This window comes from Neolamprologus brichardi, chromosome 23, assembly GCF_056152115.1.
Source record: "Neolamprologus brichardi isolate AB-2024 chromosome 23, ASM5615211v1, whole genome shotgun sequence".
Classification (NCBI taxonomy): domain Eukaryota; kingdom Metazoa; phylum Chordata; class Actinopteri; order Cichliformes; family Cichlidae; genus Neolamprologus; species Neolamprologus brichardi.
In genome coordinates this window covers 7,922,225-7,943,331 of record NC_142125.1, presented here as the reverse complement: position 1 = coordinate 7,943,331, position 21,107 = coordinate 7,922,225, and the positions used below count along the sequence as shown (strand labels likewise).

The window sequence follows — 21,107 nt, the reverse complement described above, 5'->3', positions numbered from 1 at the left end:
TGGGCGAGAGAGTTGCAGAAAAGCTGGATTGTATACGTGACTGAGAGTGTAACTATATGTGTGACTTAAGATCAAAGTTCAGTGAGGTGTGGTTGCACATGAAGGAAGACGCAGTGTGTGAAATGAGCGACAAATGAATCTTGAACAAATCACTTTGTTGTTTATTAAAGCAAACAGGAGTACCAAAAATATCAAACAGAAACAAAAAAAACACAGATGTAAAAGCTTTATTTGCACTCACTTTTAAAATAACCATTACATTTGTTCTGTTTGTTCACAGATTCTTGTTGAGGCCAGGCTCAGTTCTTTCTAATTTTTAATTCAATTCAATTCAATTCAATTGTATTTATATAGCGCCAAATCACAACAAAAGTCGCCTCAAGGCGCTTCATAGATACAGAGAAAAACCCAACAATCATATGACCCCCTATGAGCAAGCACTTTGGCAACAGTGGGAAGGAAAAACTCCCTTTTAACAGGAAGAAACCTCCAGCAGAACCAGGCTCAGGGAGGGGCGGACATCTGCTGCGACCAGATTTTCAATTTTTTCTCATTTCAGCCTAACAAAAATAACAAAAAGTTGCAGTCTGGCAATGAAAGTTACAAATAAACTGTGATTAATATTGCTTACACAGGGTACCCTGATTTGCTTTATATGGTCTAATCTACAAAATCTATATGTTAGTGTGTATAAGGTAGCCCATTAATCCATGAGGAAAGTGTTTATTGAGGTTACAGAACACAGGAGCTGAGGACCATTTTCCTACTGACTTCTGTAAAATTTTGAGTTCTTTTTTAAACCAGAAGAGTCGCCCCCTTCTGGCTGTTAGAAAGAATGGAGATTTTAGTTACTTTCACTCTGAATTCACTTTTCAGACTAAGAAACTACATCTATGTTTAACACAAAGTCCAAGAATGAAGGTCACACAAAAAGGAGGGCAACAAAAACAAAACAAAATCCAGTATATGATGATATGTTGAGGGTGGGGGGCATTACTGCACAGGGCAAAGGCTCCACTAATTTTGGACAACATCTAAAGGTTTTGGAGCAATATCGCCATCTAGAGGGTGTCTGTTTCAGGTGAGACTTTGACAAACTATATTTTGCACATAATGCAACAGCAAGAGTTCAAATCTAAACTGGTCTGCTTCCAATTTAGTCCTATCAGCCAGTGAAAATATCAAAGGCGGCTCTAATCTTTTGAGTTGCTGAAGGTGACCCTGGTATTAATCACACATTTTTCAAAGAGCAATAACATTGCAAACATAACGTGATTTGTAAATCATTGTATTCTGCTCAATGCCTAAACCTTTTTTGGAAACAGGGTTGCATTCCTTTAAAAAAGTTATTTTATTATATTTATTTATTTACCTCACAAAGATGTCCCTGAGAGAAGCGACATGTTCATTATTAAAAGGTTTCAACTTTTCATAAACATTTACTAAACTGTCAGAAAGGTGATTTGGGCTGTATGAGCACTGACTGTTGTTTTGTGGAGATGAGGTCCAATGGAAGAGCGTAGCCTTGAGACTGCCACATCTTATTAAATCATAGAATAGGGTACAAGGCATAGCTGGCGAGGCCACAAGAGTTTTGGCCATTCCGGACGATTCGCATATAGCCGCCTTCACCCCAGCCAGTTCCCCAACTATTGGGAAAAAAAATAAATTTTTAGGTGAAGAAAAGTGGAGGTTTTGGTCAGATGCTATCTTTTTCTTTCAACAATATTGAACAAACCTGTTCTTGATGATCCAGTAGTCTTGGCCTTCTTGTGAGCCATAACCGACCAGCAGCACTGCATGATTCAGATTATTGGGGTTGCAGCTGGGCTCATCATATATTCCTGCAAAGGAAACATGAACTTACTTAACTGACTTTTGGAAATTTGTGGGAAGCAAAAACAAACTGATAACACAACAGTGACATAGAATAACCCTTAACTCAGAGAGGGAAAAACTTAGTGACCAGTTGTTAGGGAACATTACTTGTGGTATTTCTTACTTTTTACATGGTGGCTTCTTATACATAAAATGCCCAAATTTTTAAAAAATGAGGTCATGTAAATGTAAGCTTTTTGCTTGGGGAAGTTTTTTTATTCTTGGATCTGTATGATGTGAAGAAGAGGATATCCTCGGTATGGCACACAGCTTGGGTTGTGAAAACTGACGAGCAACCCACATGCTCTTCACATTTTATGTTTGTGAGGTGAAGGCAACTCAGAATAAAGTTAACCTAAAGGGAATACGGTTTTTAAGGGGGAGGTGCTTAAATTGCACTTTTTAAAGGCAATTTATGAACCAGAGCACCAGTATAAGAGAAATGAGGCTCATCTTGAACCATTAATCATGCAGAGTCACTAAATTAGACTCCAAAAATACAAAACACGAAGCTGAAAATTACCATAATAAGTCCTGTTTAGCATTTAGTTCAATCTCCAACAACTCCTAATGGGAATTTCTGGGTCTTTAGTTACTAAAAGCTTTGTTGTGTCCCCCAAGATAGTTGCTAACTTTGTTTGTCTGCTCACTGTTGCTGAGTATCCGATGGGATTATCAAAGCTTTTTTGCTGAAAAAAAATAGCTGCCATACAATGAGAACAAAAACAACTAACAACAACAAAGTTGAACTTTGTCACTCTTTTCATATGTGGCTTAATGTGGCTTTGTTAATCTAAAAATTCTCATTATAGCAGCTCTGAGTTTAAAAAGTCCTCTTCTTATCAAAATCGACTTAACATAACATAACTGTTATTTTTAAGGCAGTTAACCTGAGCTGTAGAACAGGAAGCTTGCATGATCTGCATCAATAGCAACTGTTATTGGTCCAATAGTTGCCAGAGCATCAGCCATAGCTTGCTCATCTCCCCTGGGAATGAACCTGTAGTCCCTGATGTGAGCAACTGCAAGCCTGCTGTCATAGAAACAGGGCTGAGTGTCCTGTTAAGAGAAATAAATGTTAACCGCAGCATGTCCGCAGAATTATTTACTTTTTTATGATGTAGGATAAGACAGCAGAGTCCTACCACTGAGGTGTATGGGTAGGTGTTTGAAGACTCCAGCCCGTTGCTGACCACATAGTCATAAGCATTGGCCATCCAGGCACCACTGCACCCATAGGTACCAAAGGATTTAGAACAATCCACTAAGTTTTGTTCGCTCAAGGATATCAGCTGACCTGTCTTTTTGTACAGCTGTGCCTCTATAGCTCCCGTAGTGCTGAAGGCCCAGCATGACCCACAAAAGCCCTGCAAAGAACATTTAAAACAAAGATCTGATTGTGATTCAGTCTGAATATACCCACTCATGTGATGGAGGGACAGTCTTACCTGATCTTTAACCTCAGTCACAAAACCCATGTTTCTGTAGTCAACAGCATAGCCATCTAAATGCCTTGCAATGTTACGCAGTCTTCGAGCTGACACTTCTTTCCCTCTCTTTACAAACTGAGCATTCATCTTGGCACCTTGCAAAACCCGGAATTCTTGTTGTGTCTGCAAATGTAAAACAATTGTTTTCACAGTATTCACAGTTTGTTACAGCAATTAATCAGACAATTCTTTTTTTTTAAGGTCTTTGTGGAAAATAGTATGTACATTTAGGAGCTGGTTAACTCCGGTTAAGAACACTTCTACTCTACTACTAAATTCTACTAGAACAAAACAATACTCCTTACTAGGTCTCCATATCTATTCATAGCCATACTGAATGACTTCATCCCCATGAGAAACCTTCGGTTGTTTTCTTCAATCAACTGCTTATTCCCCTCCCAGATGACTCTCCTTTCCATGTCATCCTGATGGTTAACACAGGAAAAGCACACGAAAGAAAAACTCGAATAAATTAGAGAACATGTGGATTTTTCGTTAGAGAACATTTGCACTTATTGTTGTTGTGAGGATTTTAGATGTGGAGGCTGTCTCACTAATTCATCATAGCTTATGCCATATCTGCTTTTCCAGATCTGCCACTCAGTCGGGCCCTCCTCATCTGAGTCTGCCAGCACGTGCTGCAGGCCACTCAGCAGGATGGACAGCAGAGCAGCTTTCAGCAGAAAGCTGGCCTGCTGGACTAGAAGGACCAGAGCATTGCACAGTTGCATTGTGTATATTCAAAATTCATCATATTTCATCATATCATGTTGAAAGGATGGCCTCATGAGCCCTCTGACTGCAACTGTATTATCAATCAAAAGAAAAATGGAAATCTAGTCAATATAAAAAGTGTTCTCTGAGCTTATCTTAGCTTAGGTTAGTTTCTTTAAAAATCAACAGTGAAAATAGACTTAAGGGATTTTATAGAACAAACCAACATATAAAAGATACATATAAGATTATATAAGATTAGTTGTTCTTTTGATATTAAACAAAAAGCTCTGGTCAGCTTACCTTCATGCATGTGAGTCTGTTTTGGTCCCATATTCTGAGAGCAACTCTTGACATTGACACCGAAATGGACCTGCCTTATAAAGCTTGTCAGTAAGTACATGTTACTACTATACTTTAAGTTAAACCCTAAATCAACACTCATGACAGCAGCTGAGAAGGACATTAGTCAACAAAAATAAGATGCTTATCATGCTCCTCCTTGGCCATAGTGCTGTAATCATTTAGAGACAGCTAAAGCAGCAGTTGTGTAAATCCCTCAAATACTGGTTTATAATTGAGCACAACAACCGTCACATAACTGTGCAAAACAAACTGTGAAAGGGGAACTTTATCTAAATAAAAGTGCCAGTGAACTGATGTAAGAAAGCTGAGGGTAACATTTCTGCATTCAAGAGTGCATACAATAAACAGTAGTTAAAACGTAACCAAAAGCACAGAGCTTGCAGGCATACAGATCCGTTGTGTAAGCAGGATTTCACTGCCATATTCGGCTTCATTTTAAGTCATTCATACTCGGTATAATAGTTTATTTTTGCAAAGTTCTGCTACACAAATTTGTATACTGTTTGGACATTTTGGATCTTTGTTCTGAGAAGATGAGGGATTTATCCTTTCTTTCTTAGAAATGTGAACTAAGGATAACCACAGCAGACTTTTGCTCTCTGAAATAATTTAGGACTAAAACACAAACAGAAAGTTTCAGAGTAAAATCCCCGAGATCAATACAAGGACTTAACAGAGAGGGTTTTTTTTTTTCAGTTGCTCCAAATCTTTGCTCACTTGTTCAAAGTTTTAACGTTTTATACACGAACCACATTATTAATTATTTATTATTATTAATAATAATAATTATAGTTTATTTCATTTATTTAGAGTTTAAGATTAGATCCTTGGTTTAATTTTTAACAATGATCTCCTTATATGTATGTCAATAGTGGAGTAAAAGGCGAAGTATTTTTTTTCCAGAAATGTAGGTTACAGTGGAGTATAGTAAAACACAAATGCTTTAAAATGACTCTTAAGTGCAGTATTGAGTAAATGTAGGTTGCTTAATAGCCATGGCTTCACGCCATAAATATATATTTATATACAGTTCATCAGTGTGAGCAGCAGCGCCCTCTGCTGGCCCACGGTGTTGCTCCCTCGCAGGACTCACTGCAGAGGATGAGCTCAGCTGACTTTGTGCCTCCCCGTTATTATGTCCGCGATCGGGCGCCGCCAACACCCAAAGTCAGTGCGGCAAAAACAGGCGAGTGGCGCTCAGCATCTCGTCTAATGAATGAGTGCGCAGGAAGAAGTATGAGTCACGAATGAGGTCTGCAGGATGTCTTTCAAGGTAAACCAGCTTTCTCCGTCCATCATTCTGTGCACGCAGCCCGAGAGGGCCGCAATAAGGTAATTGAAGTGCAGACTTGTTTATTTGGGGGTTATTGAACGATCCGGTGTGTTTCACTATGAGCCCGGTGAGGTAACACTTGCTCTGACATTTGAATGGCTGCTTACTGGCCTGTGCGATCATAGAGTCATGTGTGCATCCGGATTTGCTGATGTAATAGCATGTCAAACGGCCCGTGGTACTAGCGTGCACGTGAATGTGCGTGCACAAGTATGCCCACACACCTTTATTACCGGTACTGAGAGGAAACAAATCATTTTACGCACATTTGGGACATGTCCCCCTCTTCTGAGGACAAAAAGCAAGTCCCCATTATTCATGAGTAACTTGTTAGATTTTATGGTAAAGACTTAAAGTTAGTACAAACTTTAAACCCTAACTTTGGCTGATATGTGATGTGATGTCATAAATATGATTATTAATCTCTTGGCACACTTTATTGATGACTCACCTGTCATTCATATTGAGGTGCATCACCACACTGAACGGTAACACCTGGATGCACTCTGCTGTCCTTACTGTCTGCTCTCAGCATTCCTAATGCTCTAATGGTAACTTTCAGGTCAGTTTTTGTGTTGTTGTGTGTATTTATCCTCCAGAAGGAAACACCCCTGGCTAATGCTGTGTTTTGGGCAGCGAGGAAGGGGAACTTGGCTCTGCTTCAACTGCTACTCAACAGCGGGCGAGTGGACGCAGACTGCAGAGACAGTGTATGGACACTGCATGCTGTGGCTGCTCAGATGCACACTTTAACCATATTCCACCTGTGGTAGGGACACAGAAAGCTTCAAGCCTTACCTGTGGGGTTCATGTAGTGCATGTGTGTACCATCACAATTCCTCATCCATTAATTGTTTTCTCTCTCTCTCTCTTTGTCCAATAAACAGTTGAAAGTTTTGCATGTTAAGCCAGAAATATGCAGAATTCTGTGGTTTCATCCCTGCCTTCACTACACTGTTTACCAGGTCATTGCAACAAAACAAATATGCTGATTAATGTTTCTTTCTAGTATGGAACAACAGCGCTGATGGTGGCATCATACAGCGGCCATTATGGCTGTGTTAAAGAGCTTATCATGCAAGGGGCTGATATCAACTACCAAAGAGAGGTATGCTGGGGAAATGAAACCCAATGAATTAACTAAATACTCTTACAGACTCCAAAACATAAAGTGTGGGTAAAGGTGTTTTTACATTGTCAGAATTAGGCAAATACGATATTAGTGAATTAACTTGACAGATGTTGACTGTCCAGGCTTTAAATATAGATGTGTTGACAGATGGGTTTATCTTATTTCAATGGAAGCATACTCATGCTAGCTTTACCCCCTTTGTCCAGCCTTTGTGCTGAGCTAAGGAAACTCACTGTCTGCTACCTCTGGTGAATTTAGAAGGTCACTACAACCTGCTGGCACCTAGCTCCTTAAAACCCACTAATTGTTGTTTTTACACTTTCCAGTTTTCCAGACATGGATTAGAAATTCGTCCAGACCAAAAGAAAAATATTGAAGTTTTAAACTGAATAAAGTTTTTAGTCTAGGACTAGACTTCCGCCGTGTCTGGAACACTGTGCCTTTAACTGTTAATTATTGAGCCAAGGTGTGCATATGTGGATTGTTCTGCTGGAAGACCCAGGCTAGCTTTACTCCCTTTGTCCAGCAGTTGTGCTACGCTAAGCCAGTACTTCATCATCTGGTAAATAACGTCTTAAGATCTTACACCTTGGTAGTTCTGGGTTGGACCCCCTTTTGCCTTGGAAACATTCCTAAGAGATTTTGCTCTCTTTTGGCATGACAGCGTTAAAGTCGCTCCAGATATGACATCCGTGATACAAATGTCCAGTTCTACCACATCCCGAAGGTGTTTTATTGGATTGGGATCCTTTGACTCAACTAGAGGTTGTTTGAGTAAAAAGGCAGAAATGGATCCATGCTGTTGTTGTTCGTACTAAATTCTAACTCTACATCCTGAAAGTTACAGCAGACTGTTGTCCTATTTTGGTGAGCCTATGTGAATTGTTGCCTCAATTACCTGTTCATAGCTGATAGGCCACAGCAGCGGGTGCTAGTTCTATCTGCTTAAAAGTTAAGGTTTTGTGTTCAGAGATGCACAACATGTTTATGCAACCTTTGCTACCCTGAACGCCTTAGTTGTAACAAGTGATCATTTGAGCTACAGTTGCCTTGGTTTCAGCCCAAAGCAATCTGGCCATTTAATCTGACCTCTGACATCAACAAAGCAATTCTTTGTTGATGTCAGAGGTCTTGCTGCTTGCTCTTTTTTGGGACCATTCTCTGTAAACCCTAGAGATGACTCTGCCTGAAAATCCCAGGAAATCTGCAGGGTTTTTTTTTAATATTTACACAAAGTAACTTAAATTGACTTTCTTGATTTGAACTTTAACAGGTCTACGTACCTAAAAAGATTGAGTTGCTGCCATGTAATTGGCTGATTCAATATTTTTGTCAATAAGCAGTTGAACAACAAAGAGGCCAGTGAGTGTAGTCTATCAATTTAGTATCTTTTAGATGTGTTTATACGCGGATTTCTCTCACCTACAGGCAGTAGGTCACCAAGGTAGTTTTACTTCCTTTTCCCAACCATTCTTATGCTAACCGGCTGGTGTTTCACTGGGAAGCTACAACAAGTTGCTGCTATAGGTTTGGTGCATATAGTCCTCATTAACTGTCTGCCCTACACTTTGGTTATATTTCAACCTTTGTGCTAAGTTTTTTTCCCGTTTTTTTCCTGCCAAATAAAACTTTCTATAATGTTAGTTTTATGCTTGAGTATAATCTTATTTGTAAGAAAACAGGGCCATATGTGCAGCAAAATTCCCCCAGTTGGACACTTATTTATTCTATTCCTCATGTCAGATATTCATGAAAGGTTATATTGTGTACACAACACAATAACACAATATAAAGTTGAGGTAAACAGCAGTGTCTTTTTTTAACTTTCCAGACAGGTTCTACCGCTTTGTTCTTCTCCTCCCAGCAAGGACACCATGAAGTTGTAAAGCTCCTCTTTGAATTCGGTGCCTCCACTGAATTCCAGACAAAGGTATGCAACAGGGTTCAATGATGTGTATCATGGCCTTTAGAATACTGGGTGTGAAGGAGAATGCTTCAGTGCTATCATCAGACTTCAAAATGTGGAGATAAAGAGGCAGCGATGCACAAACAGTGCTGCTGTGACTTTAAAGATGTTTTTGTTGTTGCCGAACACTTTAGTCATTCTTGTGCATCCATGTGTGTTTATGTGGCAGGATGGTGGCACAGCTCTCACTGTCGCATCTCAGTACGGTCACTCCAAAGTGGTGGACATCCTGCTGAAAAATGGAGCCAATGTTCACGACCAGCTGAACGTGAGGCTCTTTGCATTTACGTCTGCAGCCTCTCGCTCTCAGTACGCCGTCACTGTCCTGTCTGTTAAGTCTATTTGTCTGTCAGAAACACAATGGTTAGCTGCACACATTGTCTCAGCAACTGGAATCCAGCCTCTCAGGTTTCTGCAGACTGCTGAGTCAGACATGAATCATACTGGGCAGGATAACTGTGTGTTTCCTTGGTGCCATGGAAAAACAACCTGCTTACACAAAAATGTGCTTATAAATAGTACTGATGGAATCTTGTTTTAGTGATGTAGTCTATGCCTAATTGGAAGATTTTCCAAGCAGATTTTGAAAATAGTGTGAGGTAATTCTTGTTTTGCAGGATGGTGCCACCCCTCTTTTCCTTGCTGCCCAAGAGGGTCATGTGACTGTGATTCGTCAGTTGCTGTCATCCGGTGCCAAGGTCAACCAATCTAGGGAGGTAAAGTCCTTTCCAAACTCTGCCTCTTTAAAACAGAGCTTGTCATCTTGTCACCTACTCCTGCTAATTGTCCCTCAATACCTACAACCCCCCTCTTCATCAACTCCTCCAGGATGGCACTGCCCCCCTGTGGATGGCAGCCCAAATGGGTCACAGTGAGGTGGTGAAGGTGCTGCTCTTACGCGGTGCTGATCGGGATGCTGACAGACAAGTACATTGATCTTTTAGGATTAATAAAGTACATCAAAGTGTACATAAAGGGATTTTTACTATTGATTTCTGCCATTCTGCAGTGTGGAAAGTGTGACATTACATAAGACTAGGAGGCTGCGATCTGTCTTTATAGAAACATTTTATCATGAAGGGTTTTTGATTTGTAATTATATTGACATATAGATTGAATTTGCAACTGTATGCAGATACCTACACTTATATTTAACATTTCAGAGTTGGATGAGAGATTATCTATTGGTGGGAAACATGATATAGTCAAAGGCTTTTAAGGATGTAACTGAAAATGGACTCATGATTTTTGTGACAATTTTAACAATTGTCTGCTTTTTTTGTGTCTTTCAAGGATGGATCAACAGCGCTGTTCAAAGCAGCGCTGAAAGGCCACAGTGGCGTCATTGAGGAACTCCTCAAATTTTCTCCATCACTTGGCCTTCTTAAGGTAAAACATGCTGCTGTAGATGTCTGTTTTGGGAAATAGCTATGGTTAAGGCACAACTTGTCAAGCTCTCAAGCTTTTCTGCAACACCAAAAAAATAGTCTGGCACAAACACAGTGTGTGGGCTCGTAGATAGATTTTGCATGTTTTGTAGGATGGATGTTACCTGCTTAGACAAAGTCAAGATAGTGATTTCCTCTTTGTAAAGATTTGAAGATTTGACATCAGTAGAAGCACAGAGAGTAACTTAAAAATATTTGCAAATTATGGATCCAAAGAAACAACATTCCCAGGGATTGCAGATGGAAAATGGCTAATAGCTAAATCTAATACAATATACAACAGTGATATAATAATATAATTTTTATACATGGACATTAATAATAAAAAGGTTTAAAAAAAAAACAACAGCACTGATATCTTTATGTAGCAATGAGTAACTTGTATGTACAGCACATGATAGTACTGTTGGAATGTAATCAGTAAAAAGGAAATCAAATAAAAATAATAAAAACAATAAAAAAATCACTGCCTAGGAAAAAATGAATAGGCCTATAGTGTCAAACCAAAATAGCGGTGCTAAATTTTATACCTAGATAAAAAAAAATTTAAAGTAAGTTAGGTATTACATTTCCAACTGCTCATAAATAGAACAAAAGAGGATCTAAACAAAGCTAAACTATCAAATAAATACTATTAAAAACATATTACTAGTAGTGTCAGACAAACCCAAAAATACCACCCACAGAGTGGATCATGGCTGACAGGCCTGAAACATGGTTACAGAGACAGCTCTCTTCCAAAAAGACACAAAAAGAAAGTCAGTGGACCTGCCATCCCCATTTCCATTTTTTGCGTTAAACTACATTATCTGGCTGCTGGCTCTTTCTTTTTATTTGGTGTCCCAATATTAGAGCTGTTAATCAATCTTGTAATCTAATGCTGAACAAGAAAAGGAAGATGCATGCTTGTGAAATGCCAGATACTATTAAAGGAAAAGTAATAATATTAAAGAAGGGTAGTTCATATTTGTGTCTTGTCTACAGAATGGCTATACTGCCCTTCATGCTGCTGTTATGAGTGGAAATCTTCAATCTGTTCTGCTGCTACTTGGAGCGAATGCTGACCCAACGCTACTCAATAAGGTGGGATAGCAGACAAACAGCAGACAACCTAAGTATATAATCTCATTAGATATTATAATCAAAGTGTTTCCCATGTATCTTTTGCAGAATAGTGAACTCCCTGCAGATCTGACAAAGAATGATCGCATCCTTAAGGTTTTACGTCCAAAAATCTTGAATGGACACAGCTGATAATGGCACAGGTTCCTGCCTTCACGCCTGTCTGTGTAAGGAGGGGGAAAGAAAACAAGTGTCCAATCCACCCAATTACAACATGTACTGTACACGGTGCTTGCTTTTGGTTGAAATTAAGCTGTCGTATGCCGAACAAACCTGGACAAAGTATAGCGCAACACAAAAAACATTTGTGCATCATCCCCTACTGGTCTCCTGTTTATTTGTGTTTATCCCAAGTGTTGTCAGATTTCTATATATTTTGCACTCTTTATTTGCCTTTTTAATAAATGTAATAAAGTGTAATTTTATTTATTAATGCAGGAGTATCTGTGTGGATGTGTAATATTTTTTGAAAATTTACATTTTATTTGTGGTTGGAAAATGAGCAGTCATGATAAAATAAGGATCTGATATTACATACACGTTTTAATAATACAATGGTGTACTAGTTATGTGACGAATACCCACTAGAGGTCACTATTATCCCTATTAACAGACACCTGTAGCTCACCTGTGCTGTGATTTAATTACATTAATTCCGTTTTTTCCCTCAAAAACGTTAAAGCGGTTATGAACGTACACGTTTATATGGTAAGTTCTATTAATTAAAATAACTTTCAAATGTACGGATGAAATACGAGAAATTACAGCCGCTGTTAAGCTACTTCATGTCACGTGGCCATCGCGGAAGTGACTGGAGCTCTTGTTTATGCGGAAGAGAGACACTTGGGATGTTTGGCTTCTAAAGTTGTTCGACAGTAAACCATATGTGATAGCTAATAGAGAAAAAGAAGAAGTGAGCGAGTTTACGGTTTTATTTAAAGTCAAATACTAAACTTTGACCGACAGAAAAACATCTAATGGCGGGCGGTAATTTACAGGTAAGTGGCAGACATTTACTAACAAGGATTACATAAGACTGCCCAAATCAAAGAGATGTTAACTCGGCTTTTAATAAACTCAGCCTTTTATTAAATAAGCAACTAGGGATTTTATATTGTATGAATGTCTAATTTAGAGACTAACAATAAGCCAACTTGAATGTATTTAGCCATAAATTCAATTATAAGTAATGGAAAAAAAACAGGCACTACTGCGTAAGGAGTGTAAATCACTACTAATGCTTCATAGATGAAGAAACTCTAACAATATTTAGTTGGGGCTTTATTGTCCCATAGTGAAACACATTTTCTAGGTGTTTTCCCTTTTCCAGTGATGAAAAGTAGGAAAGAAAAGTACTAAATTACTTTATTTACATAAAAGTTAGCTTTTTGCTACTTTGTTTCTGTCTCAGGGAATTTAAATGGGCAGAGTTGTACTTTTTACAATTAGAAAACAATGTATACCTTAAACTGTACAGGTAATTGTTGCTATGGATAGCAAAAACAACAAAAACAAAACTTGGCTCATTGTTTAAGATATCCATGAACTGTTAGCAAGTCACTGAAGTAGCTTTAATATCCCCCAAATTACCCAGTATTTCACAAACGGAACAAATATGATGTACAAGGAGGCCTGTGTGTGTATAACATTTATGTAATCATTTTCTTGTTTTTTGGCCCTGAGGTGTTTCTAGTAAGACCCCACCCATTGGATGGAACAGCCTAAACTGAATTATCAATATAGAATAATTAAGTCTAATTTTAAAATGCTGCATATGTAATCACAGGACACCACAATTTCGAATTTGAATTTATGGTGTTAGTAATACTTTTGAATACTATCTTTTTAAAGTGTATTTTATAAGTTTAAAATGGTAAATGGTAAATGGCCTGTATTTGTATAGCGCTTTACTAGTCTCTAAGGACCCCAAAGCGCTTTACACATTCAGTCATCCACCCATTCACACACACATTCACACACTGGTGATGGCAAGCTACATTGTAGCCACAGCCACCCTGGGGCACACTGACAGAGGCGAGGCTGCCGGACACTGGTGCCACCAGGCCCTCTGACCACCACTAGTAGGCAACAGGTGAAGTTTCTTGCCCAAGGACACAACGACTGAGGCTGTTGGAGCCGGGGCTCGAACCAGCAACCTTCCGATTACAAGACGAACTGCCAACTCTTATGCCACGATCGCCCCACCACGCTAAATGACTTACCTGCATATATGACCAAACAAGAAGCACAAACAAGAACCAAAAAAATTCATATAAGTTCTATAAATGTGTAATAAATCCTTCTGTTTCATCTTGTTTGTTTTCAGAAAGCTATAGATTTGGCCAGCAAGGCCGCAGAGGAAGACAAGGCCAAAAACTATGAAGAGGCCCTCAGATGTTATCAGCACGCAGTGCAATACTTCCTTCATGTTGTGAAGTGTGAGAAACTTGTACCACTGTTGGATTTGTACATCCTTTGTGCTGTTTTAAACTCCACTTCGGTTCCGCATGAATGATCTAAGTCAGTTTTTGCATTGCAGATGAGGCCCAAGGCGATCGGGCGAAGCAGAGCATCAGGGCAAAGTGTGCTGACTACCTGGACAGAGCTGAGCAACTGAAGCAATATCTGAAGAAGAAAGAGAATGCTCCTCCAGCCAAACCCGTCAAAGAGTCTGGTGACAAAGGGTAGGAGCAATCAATAAATCTGAGTCCATTTCACAATCTTTGTTGCTTTGTTTACAGTTTAGACTTTGTTCTGCAGGCTGGGTAATTTCCTGAAAGGAAAGCTAAATGTAATTTGGTCTGAATAATGGACAAAGCTGAGAGTTATTGTTAGTTGTCTTGAAATTCTATGTGCATTTTTTTTAACGGACTGAGACAGATCAGTTTAAATGTGTACAAATATATATCCATTTATTTATTAAATGTAAAGTTAGATCTGTGACAGATATTTTAAAATGTTTTTGCCTCATTGTAAATTCAGCTGACTTTCTTTGAGTCTTAAACATTACTCTCACAATCGTTTGCTCAGAAGCACATTGCTCAATCTGCATCCACTTTGCGGATTTAATCAATAAAAACAAGCAAAGTTATTGGAACAGTTGTTCAACAGTAAATACTTATGTATAACGCGTAAATAAACCATTATAATGAATCACTTTCCAGTCAGCAGATGCATTTAATGAACATTTAATGCAGCTGAAGCAGGAACATCTGTAAACCAGCCTCTATTTATCTATAAATGGATGAGTAAGTCCCATTTAATGAGGTGTCAACACCGTTTTTATACTGCATGAAAAATGTCTCATTCAGTTCGTTAAACCTTTCCATTCAGCTGAAGGCAGCAGGACATGTATGTTAATGAATTTGAAGCCTCTGAATTTTTATTTATTATTTATCTGTTGAAGTGTTGCTCTGACATTTTGCATGACAACCCACTTACCTTTACAGTTGTTAAATCACCTGCAGATGTCAGCCGGTCGCTATAACTTAATCACACTCACTTGTATACACATCAGACAGGTTGTTCTACCAGTTATGCTTTATTATTGAAATGCATTACATATAAACACTTTTGCTTAACATTTTAACCACTGAAATACTTATTACTTGATGTGCTCGGTTCCATCTGGGGTATAACACGACTTACCAAATAAATGTCTTTTCATCATCTGCAGCATTGCTGTGTGATTAGCTCAGTCTTATAAAAAAAAATAGGTCTAAGGATGGGATTTCTTAATCTCCAACTGCTCTGATCTCTATTTAACTTCAGCAGCTTTAATTTAGTGGGTTGAACAAAAATACTGCATAATACTTTGAGGAATTAAAGCATTTTGTAATACAACTCAAAAGCAATTGGACAAATTAAATAACTGAAACTAAAATGTTCATTTCTAATACTTGGTTGAAAACCCTTTTCTGGCAAATACAGCCTGAAGTCGTGGACATCACCAGATGCTGGGTTTCCTCCTTTTTAATGCTCTGTCCAGACTTTACTGCACTGATTTCAGTTGCTGTTTGTGAGCCTTTCTGTTCAAAGTTTAGTCTACAACAAGTGAAATGCATGTTTGTTTTGGTTAAGATCAGGTCACTGACTTGGCCATTCAAGATTATTACACGTCTTTGCTTTAGTAAACGCCTGGGTTTGGCTGTAAGTCAGTGTCCAAATATATATGGACCTAACTAGGGCTGTTCGATATAACGATATATATGACGATATAAAAATATCTATCGTTTCATTTTACGCTATCGTTTGTTTTGTGGTGTCGCAAAATAAACAGTTTACAGCAATATTTTTTCATCGTTTTGATGGTCACTGTAGTGACTATATTAATTTCTTAAAGTTCTCTCTTTCTCTTACATTTAATATAACCACAGCGCCTGTTTTTATGTGTTGTGGTTAGCAACAACGACGGTAAAACCATCGCGTGTCTGCTTGTTTACGTTCCACATAAACCTTTCACAATAAAGCTCAAGATGCTGTTGAGACTTTTCAAAATAAACTGAATCGCGTGAAAGAGCAGATTATTTACAGATGAGAAGTAAAAAAAAAACAAAACCTTAGACTCGAACGTTAGAACAAGCTTTTCCCCGCAGCACGCCGTGTAATAAATACTCACAAAGAAAACGGCGGCTGTTACCACTTATGTCTAAAAATGTATCGTTTCATGCATCGGTTAAAACACTCGACTCCAGCTACATGACGCGCAGCTGGAAACACTTCACACAAGATGAGCTGCCCAAGATTCACAGAATTTACAGAAAATGTTACAGTTTTGTGATTTATATCGTTATCGGGACGATAGAATTCTTATATCGGGATATGAGATTTTGGTCATATCGCATAGCCCTAGACCTAACTGTATTTATTCTTTGAATATTTGTCATAATTTCCCCAGAAGTGTCTAACTCTGTGACTGTTGCTGTAAAATTGTTATGAAAGTGTAAGTGACATAGTGTCACTATCTAAACATGTTTTTCTTGTTGAATTTTGGTTTACTGTATGGCTCTGCCTTTGTTGGTAAAGTGTGCCACCTGGTGTTGTGATTTAGAAGTCACACATAAGAGAACCATTAGTCAGTAGTTTGTAAAGAAAGGATGATTCCCGAATTTAGGTGGATCTGTACAACTTTTTATTTTTACAATTAATTTGTAATATTCTTTACTAAGTTTATTTTTATTCTTACTCCCATGGGTTCTACATTTGTTCTACAGAAGTGTTCTGTCTTATTCTTGCCCTATGCTTATAACCCCCCCCTGACCTCCCCCTCTCCCCACCACCACTTTTTAGGAATGAAAGTGATGAAGGTGAAGACCAAGAAAAAAAGAAGTTCCAAAATCAACTGTCAGGTGCATATCACTGACATACAATTTCTTGAAAAGCCAAATGTGTTGGTATTTCTGAACCTCATTTATTTTATAGGTGCCATTGTTATGGAAAAGCCAAACATAAAGTGGGACGATGTAGCTGGACTCGAAGGAGCCAAAGAAGCCCTTAAAGAAGCTGTTATCCTGCCAATCAAATTCCCACATCTGTTTACAGGCAGGGATTTTTTTTTTTTTTTTTTTTTTGTGAAAAAGTTTTGTGAAAGTTAAGTTTTTTGTTTCCTTGTTTTTTTAAAGACTGAAACTTCTTTTGTAGGCAAGAGAACACCCTGGCGGGGGATCCTTTTGTTTGGGCCTCCAGGAACAGGAAAGTCCTACTTGGCCAAAGCCGTGGCCACAGAAGCTAACAATTCCACCTTCTTCTCAATCTCATCCTCTGATCTTGTGTCTAAGTGGCTAGGAGAAAGTGAAAAGTGAGGCCCAAGTTCTTTACGTAGTGGCAAAATTAAGACTATGACAAAGTTACTGTCAAGAAAAATGGATCTATTTTTTCCACTTCTATCTGTCTTTAGGTTGGTGAAGAACTTGTTCTCTTTAGCCAGAGAACACAAACCATCGATCATTTTCATTGATGAGATCGACTCCCTCTGTGGCTCCAGGAGCGAGAATGAGAGTGAAGCAGCTCGCAGAATCAAGACAGAGTTCCTCGTTCAGATGCAGGGTGAGAAAGAAGATACTTACAGATTTGAGCCAACAGCTGGAAAGACGATAAGAAGTGTCATGAACTATGGCTCATAGTTCAGTTATTCATGACAACTGATTGTTTTAAGCATTTATTTGTCTAAAAATCATCTGTAAGCGCCCGCAGCCCAGAGTCACCTATTTTTTTCTTTATTTTGTTACAGCAAAATCACAAAAACCTGAAAATATTGAGTGCTCAGTTGACTAATTGTGCAACTCTTTTCTCCTCTCAGGTGTTGGTAATGATAATGATGGAATCCTTGTCCTGGGTGCAACTAATATACCATGGTCGCTGGACTCAGCTATCAGGAGAAGGTCAGATCCACTTGTTTCTATACAAATGATCCCTACCTTTTTTATCTGTGAAAAGCGCCATATAAATACATTTTACTTACTTTTACTTACCTAATCACCTCTTATATTACGTAGTACTGTTCATCAGTGTTTTTGGGCTAACAACCAGGATTTAAGAGGTTTAATGCTCGTTTGTGTCTCAGGTTTGAAAAGCGAATCTACATTCCTCTGCCGGAGGAACATGCCCGCTCCTCTATGTTCAAACTGCATCTGGGCTCCACCCCCAATAACCTGACAGAGGCGGATTTCGTGACTCTGGGCAAAAAGACAGATGGCTACTCCGGAGCTGACATCAGTATAATTGTCAGGGACGCCCTGATGCAGCCAGTCAGGAAGGTTCAGACAGCCACGCACTTCAAAAGGGTAAAACCACAGTAACTGTTGCTTGACATGCTCTTTTTGTCATATTTCTAAATGCAAGAAAACCTGGTTCAGGGATCCAGTGGAAGTATATTATTCCAAAATCAAACTAACTGTCATACTTGAAATTCATACACCTGACAAGGTGCTGATCTCATCTTTACATACAACTGTACTCAAAGAATTTAAAAACGCACCACTACATTTCTTTGCAAATGCACTGGTGTAGTTTGTGTTATATGCAAATCAGCACTCATATATTGCTTGTCATTACCTTTTAACTTAATCAGTGATTAAAAAAAAAAACAATGTGGAAAAAAGACCAAAAAATGTCCAAATGTGATATATCACTATATATTGTGTGTAATATAACTGCAGGTTACAAAAAAAGGCAATCCATAATTAGTGTACCCCCCGTCTGCACTGACTTTGGCTGTAATATGCCTCCTTATGGTCAGGTGTCATCCTGTGGGATGGCAGCTTACTCTTCAGTCACTGTTGCTGCTGAGGATTACACTGTTTTACTCTGTTACTAAAATGACTCCACTGGTTTTCTGTGGAGTTGAACTTGTCTGGTGGTTCACCCTGCCTCCAGCATTCCAGTGGGAAGATCCCAGTCAGATTGTACCAGTCGTGGCATTCTTACAGATGTAATTTTCTCCAAAGCTGTAGTGCCTTTTTATAGGCTTGGGTGTGTTTGACAGAGGAGTGGTCATTTGGGATTAGCTGGTTAAAGGCATTTTGACTTCTTCCCCAAATTTGTGTTTTGAGACACATGGCTACTCACAATAAACAGTCAGGCATGTACTTTAATTGTATGTATATCAAGTTTATGCCTATAACTTGTTTTTTATGTCTGCAACTGTTCTTGAAGCTCATTCTTTGGGCAGGAGTCTTTCTTGTAACTCCAAAATAAACTTCTATCCACTTCCACTTATCCTTATAGCTGTTGGAGACTATCCCAGCTCATAATAAATTTATCAATCTAAAATATAAATTCAACCAGAGGGAGGCAGCACTGTGTGGTGTTTCTTTTTATAATTTTTTATTCCTGTCCTTATGCCCATACTAATTCAGGTTCGAGGGTCAACATGGAACAATCCTGGCGTTGTGGTGGATGACCTGCTGACTCCGTGCTCACCTGGAGAGCCCAACTCCATTGAAATGACATGGATGGAGGTCCCTGGAGAGAAACTTCTAGAGCCAGTTGTATCCATGGTAAGAAAAGGGCTCTTTCATCAGTTGATATTTGGAAAACCACACCCACTGGATAGAAAATTAATCCAGCCCAGCAAAATGTAACTGAGAGCTGAAAGGTTAACAAAGTCATTTTTGGTGGCTAAAAATGTTAGAATTTTCTAAAATGCATCTCGAATGAGTGACTAAACATTTCTCTCACTGAAACCAAATGAACAGAGTCAGCTTTCTGGAAAGAAAAAAGAAAACATAGTCTGTTTTGTACATTTTTTTATGTTATAGAGAGGAGTCTAAGCAGTTAGCATAGATACTGTTACCCATCATTTTCAATGCTTTACATTGAAATGAAATTAACATTTGCATATTTGACTTGCCAGTGACACAGTGTTTGCTGGTTGGATCCTGCTGATTGTCAGGATTCTGCTTGCATCATACATTATTATTGCTCAGAGAAAAAAATCTTCAGTTACAGGTTATTGGGTTGTTTGCCCTCTTCTTAGTTCTTGGTCACATAACAGCAGCTTACTGGCATTTAACAGTGTTTTGCTTGTGGATGAAATTGACCAGAAGGCACCATCAAAGTCAGTGAACAATTATGAAATGTTTTTTTTTCCTTCATTGTGGTTAACAATGAATCGCAATCTGTCTCTGTCAGTTCTCTCTTTCTGTTATTGACAAACCCAGTGACTGTAATCTAATCTGTTCTCTATACAGGCTGACATGCTGAGGTCACAAAGCAACACCAAGCCTACGGTGAACGAGCAGGACTTGGAGAAGCTGAAGAAGTTTACTGAAGATTTTGGTCAAGAAGGCTAATAATATCTTTGTACTCAAAAATAGGACTGCACTTAACAACTATCTTTACTCTCAGTTATGCTTCAGATCATTTGATTCACATTTTCAACTGCTGTGTCAAAAATGGTGGAAAATGTCACAGGTTTAATGGGCCAGTGGTTGCAGCAAATCAGTCTTACAGCTGACAAAAAACATTTATCCTTTTGTCACAATCATAGATCTTTTTTTAAAAAAAATCAACCAACCAGTTGAGGCTCTTTCAGCCACGTTAATCTATCGATCCACCGAGGCTGGTGTTTACGTTATTTTTTTAAGGGCTTTTTTTATCGTATTTCAAACTGAAGCGTTTTTTTCTGAAACTGCATCACTGTTAGAAAAGTATGTGCAACGGCTACAGTGGGTAGATCCTGGCATCTTTCCATCACTACATACTTTATGTAGTCTAAGGCAGATTTTAATACTTTGATTAACAGAACTGGTGTTGTGGTTGACATTTAACAGGAATTTATGCAATGAAGTCTGTGAACACTGGCAATCTTTTTTTCACTACATACAAATCATTAATGGCTTCCAAAAGGATCTTCTGGGATTTAAACTGATGTAGAGAAAGTGAAAGGATTTCTTAATTCTGATATGCCGTTTCACATTTTCTTTCAGCCTTCTCCTGTTAGATTACTGACACTTTACTGTGTTCTCGTTATGTTCTGACTTATTTATAAATGATTATACTCTAGCTGTGTTGCCTTTGGGTTTTAAATGTATTTAAGAATTTACTTTGGGTTTGCAGGGGTTACATTGATAAAAAAAAAAAAAAAAAGGTCAACTTGCACTTTTCTTGTATTCTACTGGATATGTTCTGTGAACAGAAGTCTCAGGGCTAAATAAAG

General features: G+C 38.5%; 3 protein-coding genes across 4 annotated transcripts; 2 read left to right on the top strand and 1 right to left on the bottom strand.

Moving 5' to 3' along the window:
- Positions 1–1,549: 1,549 nt before the first annotated feature.
- On the bottom strand, positions 1,550–4,485 carry cts12 (cathepsin 12). Its single transcript, XM_035907575.2, has 8 exons — positions 4,386–4,485; positions 3,923–4,068; positions 3,674–3,793; positions 3,327–3,491; positions 3,024–3,245; positions 2,769–2,937; positions 1,739–1,844; positions 1,550–1,649 (listed from the first exon to the last, which is right to left on the bottom strand). Exons 1-8 carry the CDS (start codon positions 4,483–4,485, stop codon positions 1,550–1,552), a joined length of 1,128 nt encoding a protein of 375 aa, XP_035763468.2.
- Positions 4,486–5,521: 1,036 nt separating this feature from the next.
- ankrd29 (ankyrin repeat domain 29) lies at positions 5,522–11,883 on the top strand. Of its 2 annotated transcripts, XM_087836046.1 has the most exons (10): positions 5,522–5,721; positions 6,381–6,491; positions 6,791–6,889; positions 8,745–8,843; positions 9,049–9,147; positions 9,497–9,595; positions 9,708–9,806; positions 10,173–10,268; positions 11,312–11,410; positions 11,498–11,883. In XM_087836046.1, the coding sequence occupies exons 1-10, from the start codon at positions 5,710–5,712 to the stop codon at positions 11,579–11,581; spliced, it is 897 nt and encodes a 298-aa protein (XP_087692172.1). In that variant the 5' UTR covers positions 5,522–5,709; the 3' UTR covers positions 11,582–11,883. The 2 variants fall into 2 exon arrangements, with proteins under 2 accessions (XP_087692172.1, XP_087692173.1); XM_087836047.1 differs by lacking the exon at positions 5,522–5,721 and having other exon boundaries at positions 6,399–6,550.
- A 390-nt stretch (positions 11,884–12,273) lies between these two features.
- Positions 12,274–21,101, top strand: LOC102795269 (vacuolar protein sorting-associated protein 4B-like). Its single transcript, XM_087836106.1, has 11 exons — positions 12,274–12,447; positions 13,776–13,887; positions 13,989–14,133; positions 16,739–16,797; positions 16,871–16,990; positions 17,090–17,246; positions 17,346–17,494; positions 17,748–17,829; positions 18,012–18,231; positions 19,306–19,446; positions 20,140–21,101. The coding sequence occupies exons 1-11, from the start codon at positions 12,427–12,429 to the stop codon at positions 20,239–20,241; spliced, it is 1,308 nt and encodes a 435-aa protein (XP_087692232.1). The 5' UTR covers positions 12,274–12,426; the 3' UTR covers positions 20,242–21,101.
- Positions 21,102–21,107: the final 6 nt, after the last annotated feature.